The following is a 24583-nucleotide window of genomic DNA, read 5'->3' on the forward strand; positions in this document are numbered from 1 at the left end:
AGAGGGAGAAGTTTATGAAGTTGTCTGTAAAATCTGTTGAATCAAATCTCTTAAAACTTAATTTTGTAAAATTATGTAATTAGGTTTATAAAAAACACTAGACTTGTGTATCTTTCTTTGTGTATATGTGCAATTGTCTGAAGTCCATTAACTCATAATAATCTGCCCCTATAGGTCCACCACAGTGGAGTGGTATGTATGTGGGATGTTATTTGACCTAGTGCACTAAATTTTGCATGCTGTGGTGTGTTTATTTTCAAAGAAGCTAGAGTTGATTTTACCCTGCCACCAAATCTGTCATCCTGTGGGATCTTCTGCCCTCTACTCAAACTAATGTTTTGGACATATAGATGCTTAAAGTAAAAAAGAAAATTTATTTCTATATGAGTCAGAGCTTATATTTTGTCTGCAATTTAGATAATTTTATAATTTCTATAAATATCAAATATCTAGAGTTACCTACCAGTTACTCTTAATATTAATATCTGAAACTTAATTTTTTTTTTTTTTAATTTTTATTATTAGTTTTTAAATATATCTTTATTGATTTCAGAGAGAGGAAAGGAGAGGGAGAGAGAGAGACAGAAACATCAATGATGAGAGAGGCATTGATCGAGCCCGCAACCTGGGCATGTGCCCTGACCGGGAATCAAACCCTGATCGCCTGGATCCCAGGTCGATGCTCAACCGCTGAGCCATGCCCAGGCGGGCGAAACTTAATTATTTTAAAGTATTGACCTTAAGAGTATACCATCAAATTTTCTGTAAATTTCAATATTTTTTCATTTTAACTTAAGTTTTGTTATTAAGAACAGTTTTTATTTCATCTAAGGAATATTATTGCCATTCTGATTCTAGTGTTTGTGGTGACTCTTAAGAGTTTTAAAAATCTGTAGGCTATCAGACTTTCTCATAGTGGTGTTGTGTGGTATCTGATTAGCAAACATTTTTGTGCATGTAAACCTAACTAACATTGTGCCAAGAATTAAATGTGAATTTAATTATTTAATTTACATATTTACCTTGGGATACGGCATGATGTCTCCTCACAAAAAATATAGAGACATTTCCAGTTATTTTTCAAGATAATAGAAATGCTGACCTTGTGCTGTCCCCCAAACTGGATGCAGCTAACCATTTTTCACTATAAATTACAGCTCCTCCCCTAAGCAATGATTTAGTGTCTATTTGAATGGGTATTAGCTGGATCCCAAATTATTTCAATAAGTGTACTTACTGCAGTTTCTCTCTATTGAAGAAATATATCATTTTACATATAAAAGATTATGGATTGAAAGTCCTCAGTGAAACCACGAGAAATGGTTGACTAATATCTGTTATAGTAAATAGGGTGGGTCCTTTCCCTCTTGATTAACAAACAACTAAATCATAAAAGTGCCAGTCTAGACAAATATCATTAGTATTTGAAATATAAAATGAAAGCTTTGTATCTGCTTGACGGATTGTATGTACTCTCTTATTCAGGGAGTATACATAATACTCCCTCTTGATTTTGGCCCTTTATACAAAATATATTAGAATAGGTCTCCTTGCTTTGGATCTGGTGAGAAAATTGGGCATATCTTAGCTGCAACACTTAGATCTCCAGTATGCCTTGAGTGCAGATCATAGGAGCATCCCTCTGTGATGGCCTGTATCTAAGTAGAATAACGCTCCTGTTTTCAGCTGTATATTATTTTTAGTTATAAAAGTTTGTATGCCAGGAAACAATACCCTTGTGTTTATTGGCCTTTCTGCATACTTCATCCAATGATTATGATTGTATTTGATAGCATATTTTTAATAGCATGTTTCTCATGATTGTCCCAAATGAAATTTGAAGATGCCATTTCATTTCCTTTGAAGTGAGTTTTTTCTCTCTTTGGTATCATTGCATTATTATTGTTTGTAATTAAGGTAGGTAATTACATTTGGATAGATTGTAGAACTATCCATCAATAATATATTAGAATGTGCATCAAATACAAATAGCTGTTTTGGATTCTAGGATTTCTCTACTCCTAAAAATAGTTAATTTTTCTATTCAGTTTTAAAAATGAATGGAGAAATAATGGAGTTCATTATTATATAAATGTGTATATACTGTTGGTAAAATCGTGCCTCTAGAATTGTAATAAAATGGTACTTTGAACTGGTTTCCCAATTATATCTTACATTTTCACTTAGTATAATAAGAGTAAAATTATCATTACTACCAGAGTAATGCTAATATTTTATTAATAACTTTAATTTTATAGTGTGTAGAAATTCTCAAGTTAATTTGTTAATACTTCTTGTCTCCTGAATAAGTAGTTGAACATTTCAGCTGAGCAACCTGCCTCCTCCCTAAGGCCATCACGAGAATTCCTGACCATCTTTTAGAAATATAGGACATTATATATGTTATGTTACGTATTATTATAGTATATTGCATTATTTATTATTTTTATATTATATACAATATACTTATGTAACATATGTATTGCTATTATATAGTCTATATATAGGGTGTCCCAAAAAAATGTCTACACACGCTTTGAATAATTATAAATACTGTTTATTAAAATATATTTCATTTTCAAAATTGAGCTATCAGCTGTTAAAGTGTGTATATAATTTTGGGGGACACCCTGTATAGAAAATATAGGACATAATGTACAAATAAAATGTAAGTTAAGTGGCAAAGGTTTACATTTTAAAATAAAAAATATTATATTTGGGTTTAGCTCACATTCTTTGAATAAATTCTAATTGGTTATGCTACACTAGCTATTTAATTCTGAATGTGAATTGATTTTATAAAACAACTAAATATATTTGATTCTTTAAGGGAGAAGGTATCTATTAATTTTTACTAAAATAAAATAATGCTATTTACAAAAATATTTAATCTATGCTTATTTTGTTATTATTATATAAAAAAGTGTTATTGCCTTGCTTTCAAAAGTGTTGATTCCTAAAAACTAAATTTTACTGTTTTAGCTAATATTTTTTTAAGAAACAACAGGAAGGTGATCTTTAAGCTGAGTATTCCTAAATAGAATTGTAAGATATCATATGTGGTCAGATATCTTTACAAAATAAAACACAAAGATGAGGCTTTTTTGTTGTCTTGTATAATTTCTTTGTATGTTGAAGTGAGTTACTTTTTCACTATGACGTTTATAGGCACAAAACATGCTTTCTTTTTTTTATTTCAGCACCACCACCTCCTCCACCATCAAGGGGAGGGCCTCCTCCCCCTCCACCCCCTCCACATAGCTCAGGCCCTCCTCCCCCTCCTGCCAGAGGAAGAGGCGCTCCTCCTCCACCACCACCTTCAAGAGCTCCCACAGCTGCACCTCCACCACCACCTCCGTCCAGGCCAGGCGTAGGAGTCCCTCCACCGCCACCAAATAGAATGTACCCTCCTCCACCTCCAGCCCTTCCCTCCTCAGCACCTTCAGGGCCTCCACCGCCACCTCCACCTCTGTCATTGGCAGGGTCAGCGGCACCACCCCCACCACCTCCACCTCCACCTCCACCTGGGCCACCACCTCCCCCTGGCCTCCCTTCTGATGGTGACCATCAAATTCCAGCTCCTTCCGGAAACAAAGCAGCTCTTTTAGATCAAATTAGAGAGGGTGCTCAGCTAAAAAAAGTGGAACAGAACAATCGACCGGTGTCCTGCTCTGGGAGGGATGCACTTTTAGACCAGATCCGACAGGGTATTCAACTGAAATCTGTAAGTAATCTGTTCTTTTCATTTTAGACTATCATGATGGATTTTTAAAGTAATTTGTAAGACATCTTTGAAAAGTCTTTATTTTTTTACTTTTTCTCTTGGTATTCATTTTTTAACCTATGAATTTCTGATGTTTTTATATGCCATAAAATGCATACATTTATACACATATTTTTGTAACCTGTACTTCTATATCGAAATATCACCCCACAGAGTTCACTCATGCCTCTTCCCAGTTAAGTCTTCCTCCCCAAAAGAATTACTGATCTGGTTCCTATCACCATAGATTGATTAGTTTTTCCTGTTTTAGAACTTCATATAAATGGAATTTCACAGTATGTTTACAATTAATTTCCTAGACTTTATTTTTAAATAAAAGGTACTTTAGAGAAAATCTTTACTAAACTATGGAGAAGTAAAAATAGCCCTACTTAAAGCCAATTTTGATTACCTAGGTAAATTCAAATCACTAACTTCATGAAAACAAAACCATATTCTAAAGTTTCTGTGTTTGTAAATTTAGATAAGTAGTGAATCAGACTCCACAGAAAATTGAAAGAGTTCTAACAGACTTTCTGACAAGATAGAGATAATTTTGAATTCTCTGAATCGAATGAGGTGATCATTTTATTTTTCTAGAGCAGAGATCTGGCAAACTTTTTTCTTTAAAGGACCAGATAGTTAATACTTTAGGCTTGCAGGCCATATGGTTTCTGTCACAACTACTCAACTCTGTAAATGAGGAGTCATGATTGTGTTCTATAAAACTCAACGACACTGAAATTTGAATTTCATATAATTTTAGATGTCACAAATACTCTTCTTTTGATTTTCTTTCAACCATTAAAAAATGTAAATGTTCTTAACTTTAAGGTTATACAAAAACAGAGGACAGGCTAGATTTGGCTCATGGCAGTAGTTTGCCCACCCCTTTCCTAGGGCCAACCTGCCTACGTTCAGAATGTCCTTCTGGGTCTATATATGTAGTCTCTGAGTTCAAGAGGAACGTTTGCCCTTCAGGGCTTCACACAGGTAATCAGTGGTGGATTTTTCTATGCAGTAAGTGGAGATGAAAGAAGATTTTTTTCCGCCCCCCCCCCCCTCAGGTTTCTTCATTCATTCTAAAGAAGATTTTAATTGAAAATTATTTTGGAATGTAGAAAATTATGGTAACTTTCTCAAAAGAGAATGATGCATAAGGAACACAGAGATTCAATGAAAACATTGAAACATTAGCATATCACAGATTTAAGAAAATTCTGATTGCTAAAATATATCTGGGTTTTTTGCTGACGTATATTCAGGCTGATACTTAAATCAGCCTGTGAGCAATCATTTCTGCTTCCTCTTCTTATTTAGTTCAGACTAAAGGTTCTTCAGGAGACAGTTAAAGAACTTTGAATAGTTGTTAGTGGGGAGAATTAGTGTCAAAAAGACCATAGCCTGGGTGAATAATAGGTTTTATTTAATAGGGTCATTTACTTTCCACTTTTACCTTGTAACCTATGCTAGTTCCTATGTCACTTTCATTCCCATCTCCCACTCCTAACATACTCTTTGTTTCTCATTTCTATTTCCTCTCATCTTTACAACCAACTTTTGGTTTTTTTTCTCTCATTTAGTAAAAATAAGGTATTTATTTTTGTATACAATTGTATCCTCTTTTCTTAATTTAAACAGTTGGTGGGTTTTATTTCCTAATTTCTTTCCCCGTCTCCTTTTTCCATCCCAAACCCCCCTCCTGTAAAACCTATAAATTGTTCCCTAAATTTATTTTTAGAGAGGAATACGTTTTTTATTCTAAGTGTAGAATAGTAGGCTATTTTTATCTTAAATGATCAATTCTTTTTTTATTGCATTTAGAATGTTTTCTCTTTTTTTGTCTTTTAAAAAAAATGTTTATTTATTGATTTTTAGAAACAGAGGAAGGGATCAAGGGGGGGAGGGGGAGCGAGAGAGAGAGGGAGAGAGAAAGGAAGAAAGAAGGGGAGGGGAAGGGAAGGGGGGAGGGAGGGAGGAAGGGAGGAAAAGAAACATCGATTTGTTGTTCTACCTGTTTATGCATTCATTGGTTGCATTTTATACGTGCCGTGACCAGAGACCTAACTCACAACCTTGGTATACTGGGATGACGCTCTAACCAACTGAGCTACCTGGCCGGTAAAACTCATAATCAGTAAATTATTGGCATGTTACACATGTGATCTGAGTCCATAATTTTACTTCAAATAACCAATCTGTTGTTGAAATTTCTCTGGCTGCGTTTGTTTAAATATTCTATATAAATCATCAATTTAGTGTGTGAATATGACTAACATAAAACAGCAGATTTAATTTAAAATGCTAGCAAGAAGTTTATAGGTATTTACTTATATACATTTTGAATTCCATGTTCATAGTACTCCAGAAAGCATCATGTCCAAGAAAGTGCTTTAGAAGCCATGTTTATGACAGTGCTGTGCTCCTGCACTGCTTTGTATTAGCAAATTTCTCAAAGGGGGTCAAAATGATTCTCCTTGCTACTGTTATACTTCCTGTAGTGCCTCGTTCTGCAATTCAAAGTTCTGAAACTATTTCTGTTATCTTTTTCATATGTGGCACTTCTATACCAGAAATACTTTATATACAGTCTCTGAAAGCCTAAATACTAATGAATGAGTCTGTATCTTGTGGGCAACTAATTTGAATATTTCTTTTCTTTATTTTGTTTTTTCCCCATCACCATTTATCCCCCCCATGTCCTCCACCACTTCCACACACTTCCCTCACCCTGCATTTACTACACTTGTTCCTGTCCAGGAGTTTTCTCTTTTTCTGCTCAGTCCCTCTTCTCTCCCCCTGCAGAGCTGTCAGCCTGCTCCTTATTTGTGAGACTGTCTGGTTAATTCAGTTTGTTCATTAGATTCCACATAATGAGTGAAATCTTATGGTATTTGTCTTTCTCTAACTGGCTTATTTCACTTAGCATAATGTTCTCTAGGTCCATCCATGCTGTTGCAAAGGGTAAAATTTTCTTTTTTTATGGCCAAGTAGTATTCCATTGTGTAAATGTACCATAACTGTTACCCACTCGTCTACTCATGGACACCTGGGTGGCTTCCAAATCTTGGCTATTATAAATAATGCTGCAATGAACATAGAGGTGCATATATTCTTTCAAATTAGTGTTTTGGGTTTCTTCAGATAAATTCCCAGGAATGGGATTGCTGGGTTATAAGGCAGGTCCAATTTTAATTTTTTGAAGAAACTCCATGCTGCTTTCCACAGTGGCTGCACCAGTCTGCATTCCCACCAACAGTGCATGAGGGCTCCCTTTTCTCCACACCCTCGCCAGGACTTGTTTGTTCATTTATTGATGGTAGCCATTCTGACGGGTGTGAGTTGGTATCTCATTGTGATTTTAACTTGCATTTCTCTGATGATTAGTGACGTTGAGCATCTTTTCATATATCTATTGGTTATCTGTCCTTTTTGGAGAAGTGTCTATTCAGGCTCTTTGCCCATTTTTTAATTGGATTGTTTGTTATGTTGAGTTTTATAAGTGAGTTATAAATTTGGATATTAACTCATCAGAAGTATCAGCAGATATGTTCTCCCATTCATTGGTTGTTGCTTCATTTTGTTGATGGTTTCCTTTGCCGTTCCAGACCTTTTTAGTTTGGTGTCCAATTTGTTCATTTTTTCTCGTATTTCCCTTGCACAAGGAGATATATCAGAAAAAAGATTGCTACAATAAGTGCCTGAGATTTTACTGACTGTTTTCTTTTAGGCTTTTTATGGTTTTTGAGACTCACATTTAAATCTTTAATCCATTTTGAGTTTATTCTTGTGTATGGTGTAAGAAGGTGGTCATTTCATCTTTTTGCACATATTTGTCCAATTTTCCCAGCACCATTTATTGAATAGACTTATCTTTAGCCCATTGTATGTTTTTGCCTCCTTTGTCAAATACTGACTTTAAAGGAGTGGGTTTATTTCAGAGCTCTCTGTTCTGTTCCATTGATTTATATAGCTGGTTTTATGTCAGTACCATGTTGTTTTGATTACTATGAACTTGTAGTATAGTTTGATATTTGGTAGTGTAATTGCTCTAACTGTTCTTCTTTCTCAAGATAGCTGTTGGTTCCATATAAATTTTTGGAATATTCTAGTTTTATGAAGTACGCCTTGTATCTTGATAGAAATTGCGTTGAATCTGTAGATTGCTTTGGGTAGTATGGATATTTTAATAATGTTAATTCCACCTATCCATTAGCATAGTATATGCAGTTTCTTTATTCAGTGTCTTATAGTTACCCTAGTACAGGTCTTTTACATCCTTGGTTAAATTATTCTTACGTATTTTATTCTTTTGGAAACAATTGTGAATGGGATTTTTTTGTTTGTTTCCCTTTCTGATACCTTGTTATTGGTATATAAAAGTGCAACTGATTTCTGGTTATTTATTTACTGAATTCATTGATCAGTTCTAGTAGGTTTTTGCTGGAATCTTCATGGTTCTCTATATACAGTATCATATCATCTGCAAATAATGACAGTTTCACTTCTTTTTTGTTTTGGATGCTTTTTATTTGTTCTTATCTGATTGCTGTCAGTAAGACTCCTAGTACTATGTAGAATAAGAGTGGTGAAAACAAACATCCCTGTCTTGTTCCTAATTTTAAAGGGAACATCTGTAGTTTTTGCCCATTAGTATGATGTTGGCTGTGGATTGGCCATATATGGCTTTTATTACGTTGAAGTATGTTCCCTCTATTTCCACTTTGCTGAGAGCTTTTATCAGAAATGGTGCTGGATTTTATCAAATGCTTTTTCTGCATCTATGGATATGATCATGTAGTTTTTATCCTTCAGTTTTATATGTGATGTGTCATGTTTATTGATTTGTGGATATTGTACCAACTTTGCATCCCCAGAATAAAGCCCACTTGATCATGGTATATGGTCTTTATACTGTGTTGCTGGATTTAGTTTGCTAATATTTTGTTGAGGACTTTTGCCTCTATGCTCATGAGGGATATTGGCTTATAATTTTCTTTGTAGTGTCTATCTGGTTTTGGAATTAGAAAAAATGCTGTCTTCATAAAATGAGCTTGGGAGTCTTCTCTTGAAATTTTTGAAATGGTTTGAGAAGAATGGGTGATAGTTCTTCTTTGAATATTTGGTAAAATTCACCTGTGAAGCAATCTGGTCAAGAGCTTTTGTTATTGGGAGTTTTTAAAATTGCTGCTTCAGTTTCACTGGTTGTAATCTGTCTATTCAGAATCTCTGCTTCTTCCTGATTTAGTTTTGGAAGATGATATGTTTCTAGGAATTCACCCATTTCATCCAGATTATCCAATTTGTTGACATATGGTTCGTAATATTTCATTACAATCCTTTGATTTTCTTTGGTGTGAGTTATTTCTCCTCTTTAATTTCTGCTTTTATTTTAAGTTCTGATTTCTAATTTTATAGCATTATGGTTAGAGAAGATGCCTGGCATGATTTCAGTCTTCTTAAATTTATCGAGACTTGTTTTGTGTCCTAAATTGTGGTCCACTCTAGAAAATGTTCCATGTGCACTTGAAAAGAATGTATATTCCATTGCTTTGGGGTGAAATGCTTTGAAGATATAAATTAAATTCATTTGATCTAGTGTATCATTTAAGACTTCTGTCATCTTGTTTATTTTCTGTCTGGAAGATGTATCCATTGATGTCAACAGAGTGTTAAAATCCCCTACTATGATTGTATTCCTATCATTCTCTCTCTTTATGCCCATCAAGATTTGCATTACACATTTAAGTGCTCCTATGTTGGGTGCATAAATGTTTACAAGGTTTATATCCTTTTGTTGGATTGCTCCCTTTATCATTATTTAGTATCCCTCTTTGTGTCTTATCATAGCCTTGGTTTTAAAATCTATTTTTGTCAGATATAAGTATTGCTACACCAACTTTTTTTTTTCCTTCCATTTTTTGACTATGTTCCCCCATTTGTTTCTCCTCCTCCTTTCCCTACCACCCCTTTGAACAATTCTTGTAATACTGATTTGGTGGAATCAAAGTCCTTTAGCTGTTTCTTTCTTGTCAGGGAAGCTCTTTATTTCTCCTTCAATTTTAAATGATCGCCTTGCTGGGTAAAGTAGCCTTGGTTGTAGTTCTTGCTTTTCATTACTTTGAATATTTTATGCCAACCTCTTCTGGTCTAGAATGTTTCTGTTGAGAAATCAGTTCACAGTCTAATGGGAGCTCCCTTGTAGGTAACTAGCTGCCTTTCTCTTGCAGCTTTTAAGATTCTCTCTTTGTCTTTAACCTTTGCCATTTTAATTATGATCTGTCTTGGTGTGGGCCTTTTTAAGTAGATCTTGTTTGGGACATTCTGCACTTTCTGAACTTATGTGTCTTTTTTCTTCACCAGATTGGGAATGTTTCGGTCATTATTTCTTCAGATAGATTCTCTTTTCCTTGCTCTGTTCTCCTTCTGGTAACCCTACAATGTGGGTGTTGTGCTTCATGTTGTCCCAAAAGTCCCTTAAAATATCCTTTTTTTTAAAAAAAAAAAAATTCTTTTTCTGCTGCTCTGATTAGGTCTTTTTCTACCTTGTCTTCCAAATCACTGATTCGATCTTCTGCTTCATTCTACCTACTGTTTATTCATTCCTTCCAGTGTATTCTTTATTTCTGATATTGCATCCTTCAATTCTGACTGGTACTTTTGTATGGTTTCTGTCTTTTTTCATGCTGTTGAGCATCCTTATAATCCTTACTTTGAACTCTGTGTCTGAAAAATTGCTTGCCTCCATTTTATTTCTGGAGAATTCTCTTGTTCTTTCATTTGGGGCCTTTTTTTTTTTTTTTTTTGTCTCCTCATTTTGGCTGCCTCTTTGTGTTTATTTCTATGTATTAAGTAGATCTGCTTTTTCCCAGTCTTGGTAGGGTGGCCTTATATAGTAGGTGTCCTGTGGGACCCAGTGGCACAGTCTCCCTGATCAGCTGATGTGGGTGCTCTAGGAATGTCCCATGTGCGCATTATGTGGGCCCTCCTGTTGTAATTGAGTTTTGATTGCTATTGGCTCGTTCATGCATAGGGTCAGCTGTCAGGCTGGCTGACTGTGAGGCTCAGCTACCAATACAGCGTGCAGGCTGCTGTGCAGGTGCTGATCACACAAAGCAGAATTCGCGTTGGCAGGGTTTGGTGCTGGCCAAGATCTCCCTGTAGATATGCTGCTCATGAAGTTTATTGGATCTTGTTCTGTTGTTGTCTGAAGCTGGCCACTGGTTGTATTGGTTCTGGGCCTCTCCAGAGGGACTCCAGTGCAAGCCTATGTCAGATGCTGCCTGTGACTGGCCCTGAGAAATCTGTTTGTAACTATCTGCAGTCTGCCACTTGTTGCTCCCTCTGCTGAGCCTGGGTGCATGCAGAATTGACCAAGCTGCCTACCAAGGCTGGCTTTTACCAGCACTGGGACCCGGGGGCAGGTCAGCAAAAGTCTCAAAGCACCCAGAGATCCACCTCTGCCTGCAGGCTGTCTGTTAGGCTTAGTCACTTAAAGAGCCTCTGGCTGTACTCTGCAGCAGGGTGTAAGCTCCACAGGGTGGGGCAAGGCATTCCAGTGGGTCAGGCTGTTGCTTTCCCCCAGGTTGATAACGAGCATGGAGGGGAATACTGTGCCTGAGAAAGATGGCTTCTGCAGAATGGGGGGATGAATCAGCACAGGGATCCTGGCATCTAACTCTTCAGCTCTCTCCCCAGTACCACCAACTCCAGACTCTCCTCACAGGGCTCTAGTCTGCTCTCCCCTCCCTCTGCCAGAGCCCAGGGTGAGTGGCTACACATGAAATATTGTGGTTGGCCCTTTAAAAGGGTGCCTGTGTCTCTAAGCCATCTCTCCTAGATGGACAGAAACTTTGCTGCTTTTCACAGCCTGATGCTTTGTGGGCATATTTCCCAGTTCTGGTTCTCTAGGGTGGGGAGCCCAGCTTGGGATTTAGACCACACACTTCTCCGGGGAACCCCCAACAGCTGAGATATCTCTCTAGAACTTCAGCTGCTGCCTGTGGGAGCCTGGCTAGTCCTCTTGAACCTCTGCACTTCCTACCAGTCTCGATGTGGCTTCTTCTGTAAATCCATGGTTATAAATGTTCTCTCCAGCTAGTCTTAAGCTGGTTATTCAGGATTTTTTTTATAATTTAGTTTTAATTCCAGTTTGGTCCTAGGAGGAGGTTACTGTAGCTTCTACCTACTCCACTGCCATCTTAGATCCCCTAATTTGAATATTTTTAAAGTAAATCATCTTGAAGTCCAGAAAGACAGTGATTATTAAGAAAAGATTTATAAAGACAAAAATACAAAGTTTATCCTAATAATGTAATTTTTCTTTGGGAAATGATTTAGAATTTTAAATTATAGTTATCTACCTATTTATATTAAAACTTGAATAACTATTTAGTACACCTGTGATGTTTCATTTTTACTTATACCAGTATTAATACCTTTACATGCATAAGTGCAGAGATAAAATTAACAACAAATATTTTGTATATACAACTACTAATTTTTGTCATAGTGTACTTGAGCAGTACTTTCTAAATTGTATTTTTTTCTGAATCTCTCCAGACTTCTGTATCTTATCTTTTTAAGTATGAGTGTTGGAATTAAGGATAATTTTGTGTAAAAATTAGATTTTAAAGAGAGTCTATGATGTTGATTTTTTTCTTCCCCAATATAATTTGTAGCAGAGAGAAGTACTTTAGTTAGGGCTAGTTGCCTGGTGAGATAGGTACATTTTGAAAGCTACCCAACTCTTCTTAAAGAGAAGTTATATGCTATGAGAAGGAGGTTCATTTTAAATTATTAGTAAAGCTGAGTTTTTCTAGGAGGACATATATCGCTTCCGTTGCTCATAGGTATCTTAAGTGTGCTTCTCACCTAACAATTCTAGGAATGTAAGTATTACCTTGGTTTATTAGTTTCATCAATTAAGACTTGTGTACTGGAGTAAACAGAAATAACTCAGCTGCAAGGGCAAGTGTTTTTCAAGAAAAGGTTTGATTGTTATTCTAAATTTAGAGATACACTGATGATGGCTTATACATTACGAAGGAGCGGAAATACGTCTTCAGTAATTGTTTTAAGGCAGTAGGTTGTTTCTTCTTAATTTAGTTAATCCTGTTCTGGGCTTGCTTGGTATTTTTTTGCTTGTTTTGTTTTTCTTTTAAAGTAAGAACTGATTCTAAGAAAGTCAGACTTTCTGGGGACAACATTTTTTGCAAAGGATTTCTTTCTAATTTTGCTAACTTTCTTTTCCAAGGTATCTGATGGCCAGGAGTCTACACCACCGACACCTGCACCCACTTCAGGAATTGTGGGGGCATTAATGGAAGTGATGCAGAAAAGGAGCAAAGCCATTCATTCTTCAGGTATATTTGCATGTGTACATGTATATTTAATAAATTTGCATTTTTGAGTCTATTATTTGTTTGTTTTATGACTCAGTCTTTGCTAGCTTTTCCTCTTCTATTGAATAACTTATTGTTGTGGATTCCAGGGCATATTTTAAAAAGTTGTCAAACACTATGACTAGTCTATCTAAAGCTTAATGGATGTTAGGACACCACAGCCATAACTATAATTTGGAAGAACAACTTTGGAAAAGTGGAAGTTTTGTTTCCTATACCGGGCAATACTGACAGAATGCCTGGCAAACATCCTCTAAGCAGTCTTGAGATTCCTAGGTCTCATTAACATACCTATGACATAAACAGTTTAGGAGATTTTCCTGATTTGTGTTTGGGCTAAGAAATTAGATAATTTATACTATTTCTGGAGTTTACTAAAAGAATCCTGGTTTTTTTCCCTCTTTTTTTTGGTCATTTCCTAAAAAGGTTTATGTGAATAAACTATTACCTATCCTGAGGTTATTATTAAGCATGTGCACACCACATGTAAATAAATACTGCTTTTTAAAAAGAGCAAGAACATGGGTTTTGCTGATATCAGAGTTGAGGTTTAACTTCTCCAGCATGGTGTACTAGAATCAGATCTTTGTTCTTATTAAATCTATCATTTACTTTCAGTGGACCCCAATTTTGTTGTTACATGGAGAGAATTCTAAATCCTATGATTGATGTGAAGATTAAATAAAATAATAAGATCCTTGAGCAACATTTGTTTTTCTTAATTTGTCATATTTATTCCCATATGTTATAAAGATAGTTTAATTCAGTCCACAAATATTTATTGTGAATAATTATAAAATAATAAACCAGCAAAAATCCATGTCTTCATGAAGCATGCATTCTAGTGAGAGAAAGACTATAAATAAAATAAGTAAAAATATATAGCAAGGTAAATGATAGTATAAATATGCTAAGGAGAAAAGGGAGATACAGGGAGTTATAGGCTTTGGGAGGAAGTTCATTTTGACATAGGGTGATGAGTCATAGCTGAGGTGACAATTGAGGAAATACCAGCAGAAGTTCAGGGAGTGAACCACTGGCAACGTGTGCTCAGGTGTCAGGTGACAATAACAGCAAGTACAAAGTCCCTGAGGTTGAGAAACAACAAAGAAGTCAGTATGACTAGAGCAAGTGAGGGAGGGAAAGAATATACTAAGGAATGGAAAACGAGAGGTAGTAGAGGGCCAATAGTAAGGCTTTATAGGCTAGGAACGTGATGGGAAACAACTGGAAGGTTCTTAACAGGAGGGCAATGATCCAAGCAAGAGATGATGGAGGTTTGAATCCAGTTGCACCAGTGAGAAGTGATTGGACCCTGATTTTATTTTGAATGTGGAGATTACTGGGTTTGCTGATGGATTGGAAGTGAGGTTTGAAAATAATCCCAAGGTTTTTGACCTGAGCAACTGGAAGGATGAAATTTTCATTAACATATTGGGCAAAGATTTAGGAGAAGCAGCAGGTTTGAGAAAAAAGATTAGGAGTTTGATTTTATACATATTAAATTTGAGATCCTTATTAAAAATGCAAAAGTTGATATCAGTTGGCATTTGGTTATCTGTCTGGGATTCACTGGAGAGGTCTGGACTGTTAATACAAATTTTCATGTCATTAGGATATATAAGGTATTTAAAGTTATGGTTATGGAATTGAATGAGATCAGCAAAGAAGTAGATGTTAGTAGAGATAGTCTATAAGGTCTGTGGCTGTAGAATGTTGTACATTAGAAGCCACATGAAGAAATTTTTGGCCCTGCCTGGTGTGGCTTAGTTGGTTGGAGCGTTGTCCTGTGCAGGTTCGATTCCTGGTTGGATGGGTACAGGAGGCAGCTAATCGATGTTTCTACCTCACATCAATGTTTTTCTCTCTCTCTCCCTCTCCCTTTTTTTCTATAAAAAACTGAAAGAAAGACAAATTTTTGAAGGAGGGAAGGGTAATCATCTGTGTCAAATGTGTCTGATAGGTCAAGAAAACAAGAACAGGGAATTAAGCTCCAGCTTAGCAGCAGTAGGTCATTGGTGACCTGGAAGGAGCAGGGTCAGTGGATTCAAGAAAGAACAGGAAGGTAGAAAGGGAGACTGGGTTGCGAAACTGTCTGTTTCTTTTATGGCTTCGCGTCCATGAGGTTCCCGCCTATCGCTGGAATTGGTAGCTTAACAGTATGTCGGTTGTATTTTTACAGCCTTTCTTTTAAAGATAATAATTAAAGATGCCTTTTTTTCCCCTAGACTTGTTTACTTCTCTGAGTGTTTATTTAGAAAACCTTCATCTACTAGGTTACATTCTTCTAATCAGCAGGTGACCACATTTTTCTCTTGAAAAACTTGACGTTCTGACCTATTTGGTCCTAAAATGTTAGCTGAACTGTTCTTTCAAAACATAGCAATTGATAGCGACATTACTGTAAAAAGTATAATTACTTAAATTGCTATTTCTTGATAGAATATTATCTCACTCTATCTTTACCTCCTGGTTGGGTGTTAGGTAATAACCAGCAGTAATTTGAACATCTGTAGTAAGTCTCAGTTCATCCACTTATGTATTCATACCACTCAAGACACTTAAGCGTTCTGCTAAAAATTATTTTAAGTTTTTGTAAAGATATAAATAACCATTATATAATAGCTGTGCTGATCAAATGAATATATAACATGGTTCTTATTTTTGGAACCATCTCTTTTATTTCACTGTGGTAGTACCTAATGATAGAATTATTAGCTACTTCCTCCCCACCATAGATGCTGATAAATGCCTGTATTTGTCACAATGTAAATGCATGCATAGTTGGGTGTACTTGATGCCTTCCTCCAGGTGAATTCTGTAAAGCATGTCTAGTGAAAGCTTCTGGGAGTGTCAGCAGTGGTCATGGGGATCTCTAGCCAGAGATAACCTCTGGCCAGAGAAAGTACTCTGCGCCCCCAGTTCTTGTCTTGCTTATAGGAAGGAATTCAAACAAAGACAACAAATGGCAGCAAAAGCAGGCAAGGAAAATAATGCACTTGGATAGAACCTGAGGGGACAGCTTAGCTGGGCGAAGCCAAACTGAGTGCCCCACTTGGGTGGGGTTTGGGATATTTATATCCCTAGGCTGGAATGCCCCTAGGCAAGGAGCAAATTACCCCCTCGCACATGTCACACACAAAAAAACTATCTGTAAGTTATAAGGCTTCTAATAATGCTGTGCCACCAGTTAGACCACATCCTGTGGGGACTCTGAATCATTCCTGCTCACATAGGGACCTGCCACCTCCATTGTCAGTTTTCAGTTTGTCACATCTCACACATATTCCCTCCAAGCCTGAGCTACCTCTTCCAACTCATATCTACGTAGCTGCCTACTCTTAACAGGAACAAATTTTTTCTCTTATTAGTAATGTAAACAGAGAGGTTAACTAACTTGAAGTTGATTGAACTCCTTTCCAAATAAATTTTGTAACAATTTGGAGCTGACCATAAGTCTTAATTACTTAAAATTATTATTATTGTTATTATTACTATTATTATTGTAAAAGTAAAACTTAGGGGCTCAGAAAAGAAATCTTTGCTCTTGTTTGGCTTCTGTTAATTTTCAAGTTCTAATACTAGAACTCAAGTACTTCTTTGTAGAAGCCTTCAAACAATCTATTTTATAGGCAGCAAAGGTTATTCTGTCTTCTGTAGCCCTAGCTCACATATGTCACATATTCAGCTCCTATTGGTGCTTTAATAGAGTATTATCAAGTGCAGTTGCTTAGCCACTGTCTCACAAATTTGGCCTTCACGGGTTTTATGAGTTGCATAGTTTTTAAAAGGTCAGTAATTATGGAAAGTTGGTATATAATATAGAAGATTGCTTATAGAATTTGGTGCCATCTTACTTATTCATGCACTCAAGTATTTAGTGAGCAGCTTCTGATGTTTTACTGAAGTATTTACTGAAACACTGTTCTGATGCTAAGAATTCAGAGATAAATACGATAGGCAAGTCCCTGCTGTTTTGGAGCTTATATTCTAGTGTGAAGACAAATATGTAAACAAAATATAAGAATTTTAGGTAGTGGTGGATCTTATGAAAAAATAAAATGGGAGGGTTACTGATTGTGGCTGAAGGTTATACTTTCATAGGATGGTCTGGAAATACCTTTCTGAGGAAGTGTTTTTTGAGTGAATCTAAATGATGAGAAGACTCAGCCAGAGAAATAGCTACTGCAAAAGCTCTAAAACAAGAATAAACTTGGCATGTTTAAGGGACAGAAAGAAGATCATGCATCTAGAAACTGAATTTTAGGAGATAGCATATGAAAAAAGTTGGGGGGAGTGGGAAGACAATAACTGGGAAAATTATGTAGGGTCTTATAGACTGAGGTAACATCACGTTTTATTCAGATAACAGTAGTCAGACACATATCAATAAAAATGATGTTTTTAAAACTTAGAATTTAAATATCACTCCATTTGCTTTAAGGCAAATGGACTGTACGGTTGCAATATCCAAGCAAGGTATTGTGGTGGTGTGGGAGCAGCAGTGGGAGTGGAGGAAAGGGGCAGACTTGATAGATTGGATGGAGTGGTGGGAAAGCAGGAATCAGTAAAAATTTCTAGGTTTGGGGCCTAAACACCTGAGAGACAGGGTGCAGACTAGGGTGGCCGGGGAAAAGCAGGCTGGAGAAGGAGGTGAAACTTGAGAACTTCCCACTGTGAGAATCCGGTGAAGACTGCAGGTTGGATTTGCGATATGCGAATCTGAAATCCAGAGAGGTCAACCTTACACATGAAGAGACACACAGGGTGAAATTTGTAATATAAATACTAAGGGGCCAGAACCCCAAGTTTTTTGACTCCTGCTCTCATCTTAACTTGTCACCATACTATTCAGATGCATTTTTATTAGATTCATTTTAAACTGTCTTAGTAACTAGATTCTTCCAGGTAGAAAATGGTTTGTGTTTCAGAAGTTGAATAATTGGAGAAATCACCCAAAAATTGTGTAATATTTTATTTATACAGAGGCTTTAATTCTTTGTCTGGTGATTTTCTTCTAGATGAAGATGAGGATGAGGATGACGAAGAAGATTTTGAAGACGATGATGAGTGGGAAGATTGATCTATATATTATATATATATTTTTAAGGTGAAATACTAAACACTACTTTCTGTCTATGGATTCTGTAAAATTATCATGTAAATGTTCTACCAATTTGCTGTATATTTTTGTTGCATTTTTTGCTTTTTTTTTATTAATCTGTGCAATACCTCATTTAATCTGTAAAGGTTTGTCATAATCCTCTGCAAAGCTACTCCCAGTTATTGTGTACCAGTTTACACAGGATGCTCACTCAATTTGTGAATATTTTTCATTCCATCAACAAGGGAGTTTAAATATTATATGTGAGACTGACAAAAACCTTAATGTAATTTAGTTATAATGCCAGAAGGAAAACACTATTTTCATACCCTACTTTTTCTGTACCTAAATTTTCTTATTAAAATCTAGTATAGCACTACGTTCTTTTTAAGTGATGCAAACCTTAGTTTATTTAGCCCCTTTATTTTGAACACAATGCTACATGAATGTTGAAGCTGATACATTGCACAGTTCTCTAGACATCACTACACTGATGCAGTTTCTCAGATTTTAGCAATATGCTCTTCATAAAATCACTACAAAGATGCTAGTTGGAGAAATCAGTTAACACACCTCTTATAGCAATATTGCCTGTGACTGTATAGCAGTGGCATTTGGAGGCTGGTATCATAAGGAGCCCTTACATACCTGTTCTTGACTGAAGTTATTTTTATGCTATAGCAAATGTGGCAGGCTCTTCTGGCAAAAACTTAAAAAATATTTTTGGTATTCTCAAACAAATGTTACTTAAATTATTGGAGTTTGGGGATCTTGGGGATAATTTTCATATGAACTGGAGGCAACTGTATTATGATTACTTCAATATTTGGTTAAGAATACTACAAAAATTAGAACATAAAAGTGATCTGAGATTAACAATTTTTATTTTGCAGTTTATATAGATTGAGGTATTCAAAAATAGCAACCATAAGAATCTAATGTTGAATCTATTATGCTATATTTTTTTTAATTTTTATAATTTCTCAAGGTTTTTGTCAAATTCAGGTGAAGGGTTACATTTTTCTTATAAGATTGGTTTTCCCAATGGCAAATTTCTTGGAAAACATAATAGATTTTTAAAAAAATAAAACTTTACAACCTGCACATTTGTTATGAATAGTAAATGATATGTTAAAACTAGGGTTTCCTTGCCTCTGTACAGTACACTAATCTGCCTAAAGGTGGTTTTCATATTTATAACACTAATCATACCTACCTACTTTAAATTTTAGATAGAAAAATTATCTGATTTAAATAAAGACATATTTTTTTCTCACATTGAGTCATATGCAGAATGTAGTTCCAAATGTATTTCATTACTGTAGTGACAGTATCCAATTAAAAATTAAGCTCTCTAGAATTGTACCGACCAAAATCTAGCATTGGCATGATCTTGACAGGCTGGACCTGCAAGATGTGGCTTGAATTTTAACCAGTTATCACATAACTCTAGTGATCATGCATCTAGTTATCATAAATAATTTAAAAGGTTTTGTTGCTGAAAGCAGTTAAGTGGTGCAGTAAAATAGTTAAGTTATTCAAAGAATGTTACCTTGCAAGAGTAATTTAAGCATACGGGAAAGATTCTAGACTTTCGGTTCTTGCAGAAACAGTGCCCTCTGCTGCTGGAAACCTTTTTCTGCTTACTATAATTTTTACTGTGGCTTGAACTCAGTTGAGTCTGGTGTGGATGAGGCTGGACAACTACTAACCAATAAAATTCGGAATTTGTGCAAATAGTAAATAGAACATGATACTTATTTTAAGTAATATTAAATATTTTCCATTTTTTTCTTTTCAACATTATAAAAAATTTTACATATCCTAAGAATGTCTTTAAGGTAATGCCAATTTAAGATCTCTCCAACTTTGGCCAGGGAATTCAGTTTTCCAGCTAACTTTGGTATAACTATCAGGAGCTGCTCTGAGCAGAGGCTATCAAGTCTTTGAGTTGGAAACACAATTTTAAACATGTAAGATGGGTAAAAATTTGCCAAAGGTATTTGAGTTTATTCTTCCTTCTTAAAGAAAAAGAAGACTTTTTGTTGTTGTTGCGCAGAGTCTTAAGTTACTATTGGTTGAAACACAGCAGCTGTGGAGTTCAGTCCGGGCATGAAGACTGAATCTGCTTTAGATGTGAAGGCTGCATGTTTCAGTCTCCATCGCCTTGCACTGTGGGCAGCACTGTACCTGTGCACTGTCTGGAAGCCTCCTGTGTATACTCCAGCTAAACGAGTGTCTGACAGCCCTCGCATTTAACAAACTAGCATGAGGCTTTTTAAATCTAAATGCTATGTGATAGACAATTTCAGCTAGCCACATATTGTATGTATGAGATTCATAAAGACTTTCAATCATTCATTTCCATTTATCAACTGAAATTTTGTTTAGTATGTGAATTATTTTTGAAATGTATAGTGAATAGGATGTTGCACTGGTGGCAATTCATCATGGAACATAATAAAATTAATTTGACCCATATACATAAAATAGTGTTTTCATTTATTGTTAAGAGATTAAAATGGGGGAAAAATTGTAACCGTATAGTATAGGAAAGGGTACACAGCAGTGAACAGTAATGGCTGAAGTTTTTAGCAGACTGCATGCCCGAGAGTTAGTGTGCCATTAAGTAAACGTGGAGAGCAAAAGAATGTTACACCCTGTCCTGCTGGGAGAAGTGACAGCTGCTCAGCAGCTCCCCGGGCAGCCGCTGTTGTATACGGAGCATTCCCGTGGCAAGGTCAAACTGGAAGAAACTTTCATGTAGCCAAAATGTTCAAGTTTCTAAATCAGAATATTGGAGTTTACTGGTAGTTTCAGTAAAAGCCAAATATAGAAGTTCATGTGGAATTTAATAGCTCTTAATAAATGGCATTAGAGATGGTGCTTGCTTTAAACTGGAAGCTCAGTTTTTGATAGAGTTTTTTGTTCTACTCACCCTGTAACAAGTGGGTGTCTGAAGATTAAGTTATGGAATCCAGTGTGTAGGATGGTACAAAATGCCTTCTAAGAGCTTTAGCCAAATTTAACAAACATTTTCAAGAATAATATGTTCTATGAAAAAGTTGCTTGTGTTGTACAAATGTGAACACTTAAGAAAGTATTAATCAAACTTTACTAAAAAGTTCGAAAGAGAAAAGTGCCTGGGAATTGCTCTTGTCACATATTTATCTAATCAAGAGAAATTCCTGAAATAACTTACTCTTTCTAAAGGAAGTTTTTAAAGGACAGCTATAGAGATAAGGCCTATTTATAGTACAACAGAAAACACTTATGGAAAAGTGAAGAAGTTGTACTTTGCATGCTCATTTTATTGACGTCATCTTGACCTCCAAATCATAGCATTCTCTTGTAATATCTTGGTCTTTTATTCATGAATTTTTTAAAACTTTGTTTCTCATGAAGCCACTGGGAAAAGGTGTAATAAGTGGGCAGTTATGACTATGATGGGGAACATACTTTGTAGCTCACAGTAAGACTGCCTTTACTTTCTATATGTGGTACATGGTACCCTCCGTTGCCGTGAGTGAGCCCAGTGAAAATGTTGTCTTTATAACAAAACATGTCTAGATAAATCAGCCATAATTTTTTGTTTTAAATATATGTATATATATATCAGTAGTCATACTAACTATTGTTATAATATTTAATTTCATACAAGTCCATTGTAAATCTAAACTGATTATGTACACCACCATTAAGATTGACAGATCAAAATATGAATAGCACACAGTTATTTTGAGTAAAATAGAATAGGTAGTACCTTGTAGGTGGTTTTTAGTTTAGCCAGATATTCTTGTATTAATGAATATCTAGTAAATTTGAAATGGCCTCTTAATTTTTAAATAAGGATTTTTTTTTTAACTTTTTAAGAGTAAGTCCAGTTTTAACACTATCAGGTTGCATTATGGAACTTGAAATTACAAGTGTCATATTGACATAATTTTCTGTCTTGAATTGGTTAACATATTTGACCTAAATTCAGTTTTATCTTAGTTATTGCTTGATGTGTGAGAATTTTTATCAAGGCTTAAGTATAAAAAAATTTTTAAGCAATATCACCATATTTAAACAACTATTTAAGACTATGTAATGGGTATTAAAATATAACAATGGTGTAAATCCCTCCTTAAATTCCCTCCTTAAATCTAAAATATTTATTTCACAACTGAAAGACAGTTAGAGACCATTGAGTTACATCAAGCCTACTCTCATTTCCCAGGTGAAGGTACCCCTGTTCAGAGTGGTTGAAGGGCTTGCCCCAAGGTCAGTTAGAAGGAGCTAATATTAGAAGACAGATCTGACTACTACTTCTGTTGCTCTTTTTTATGAACTGTAATAGTGTTTTATCCATGTGTTCTCTGCTTTTCTTCAGTTATGGATAAATTGCATATTTACTCTGTTTCTGAAAGACTGGCTACAAATTTCACCCTCTCTCACAGGTCACCCTCTCTCACAGCATCCTGTCCTTGTGTTTGCCTGGGAAACCTGGCTTGCTTTAGGGAGCCGGCCTCTGACTGAATGGAGCATGTGATCAGACTTTGGCTCAGTGATAGCAGTCACCCCACATTGTCCAAGCATTTAGTCATCACCAGACACTCCTGTCATTTAGTACTGGGTTGAAATGATTGAACTTTATATTCTACATCCAAATTATTTTTGTTAGTGTCTTGTAAATGGGCATTGTCTTTATTTAAACATACGTATTTTGTAAACCCTTACAATAAATTTGCCAGACAGAAAATTAGTTTGAGAATGTATTAATCTTTCTGTATAATTTTCAGTCAACAGCTGCACTGTCAGTTTACTGACTGAAAGTTCTTCCAAGGAGCATGAGGACAAATACAACACTTAAATGCAACGTTCTGGTTTTCTTAGTAGTAAGAGAGGGGAGATTTCTAATTTGGTTCCATGTACTTTACCCTTATTGGAAAACAGGCAGCAAAATGAAGCACATCTAGTGTCTTCGGTGTTGAAAGAAACAAGTGAAAGGAAAAGGCATTTTGTCCAATTAACTATAGGGAAACAAAGCTATTTATAATGTCTCAATTCTGTAAGTGTCTAAAAGACAATCCTAATGGGCCCCTTAAATAGCTTCTGAACCTAAAAGAAATAACCTGTTCTTTTTGTTCTATTTTGTTTGTTTGTTTGTTTGTTTGTTTGTTTTAGCTAGGACGAGAGTCTAAGGCAGAGAATAGAAGGGAGAACTTGTGTTTGCAAGAACTTGTGTTTTAAAGATTCGCGATAGGGAGGCCCTGGCCGGTGTGCAGTTGGTTAGAGTGATGCTTTGATGTGCCAGGGTTGCAGGTGGGATCCCCGTGGAGGCACATGCAGGACTCAACGGATGAGTGCATGGGTGGGCCGAGCAGTGAGTCAAATAGGTGTTTCATTCTCACTCCCCTTTCCCCCCACCTCGCTCTCCCAGTCTCCCTGCCGCCCTCCCTCCCTCTTTTTCTCCCTCTCCCCCCTCTCTAAAATCAATCAATAAATTTTATTTTTAAAAATATTGGTGACTGGAAGAACACTGCAAGTAGAATTAAAAAGTGACAGTCTCAATATTTTTAATCCTATTTTTTCTGGTTTCATTAAAAATTTTTTTCCCCATCACCATTTATCCCCCTAAACCAATGTAGTTCCCTGCCTCCAGGTGCATTAACATACCAGTGATCGTCTTCAGGGGTGGGGCACCTTTCTTCTGCCAAGGGCCATTTGGCTATTTATGACATTATTTGTGGGCCATACAAAATTATCAACTTAAAAATTAGCTATGAAAAAAGCTCCTAGATTTAATGAATTTCAAATCCCGCCTGCAGTTGCCTTGGCAGGGCCAGACCAAATGATTTCAACGATCATATATGGCCCATGGGCCAGACATTCCCCACCCCTGGCTAGGTGAAAAAAATATTACTCCAGTATCTTTTCTTCAAATGTAGAAGGCTTGGGATTTTTCTGCTTATGTATGTGTGTGCAAAGACCCAAAGGGAACTGCTGTCATTCTGTATTCCAAATTTAAAAATGCAGCATATGCCCGGCCGGGCGTGGCTCAGCCGTTGAGTGTCGGCCTAGGATCCAGGCGATCGGGGTTTGATTCCCAGTCAGGGCACTTGCCCTGGTTGTGGGCTCGATCCCCAGTCGGGGGCGTGCAAGAGGCAGCCGATCAATGACTCTCTCATCATGGATGTTTCTACCTCTCCCTCTCCTTTCCTCTGTCTGAAATCAATAAAGATATATTTTTTAAAAATAAAATAAATGCAACATAAATAAGAATAATGCAGCTAAACCAGCATCCACTAAAGCAAGTCAAGTTTTGAG

At 36.1% G+C, this 24583-nt stretch overlaps 1 protein-coding gene across 1 annotated transcript in view; it reads left to right on the forward strand.

The window, feature by feature from the left end:
- Positions 1 to 18662, forward strand: part of WASL (WASP like actin nucleation promoting factor) — a 76349-nt gene extending 57687 nt beyond the window's left edge. Inside the window, exons 9-11 of the mRNA XM_016213342.2 lie at positions 3201 to 3724; positions 13020 to 13128; positions 18189 to 18662. Of these exons, the coding sequence (XP_016068828.1) occupies positions 3201 to 3724; positions 13020 to 13128; positions 18189 to 18250 (695 nt within the window). The 3' untranslated portion in view covers positions 18251 to 18662. The remainder of the gene's footprint in view (positions 1 to 3200; positions 3725 to 13019; positions 13129 to 18188) is intronic.
- Positions 18663 to 24583: the final 5921 nt, after the last annotated feature.

This window comes from Miniopterus natalensis, chromosome 10, assembly GCF_054644295.1.
Source record: "Miniopterus natalensis isolate mMinNat1 chromosome 10, mMinNat1.hap1, whole genome shotgun sequence".
Classification (NCBI taxonomy): Eukaryota; Metazoa; Chordata; class Mammalia; order Chiroptera; family Miniopteridae; genus Miniopterus; species Miniopterus natalensis.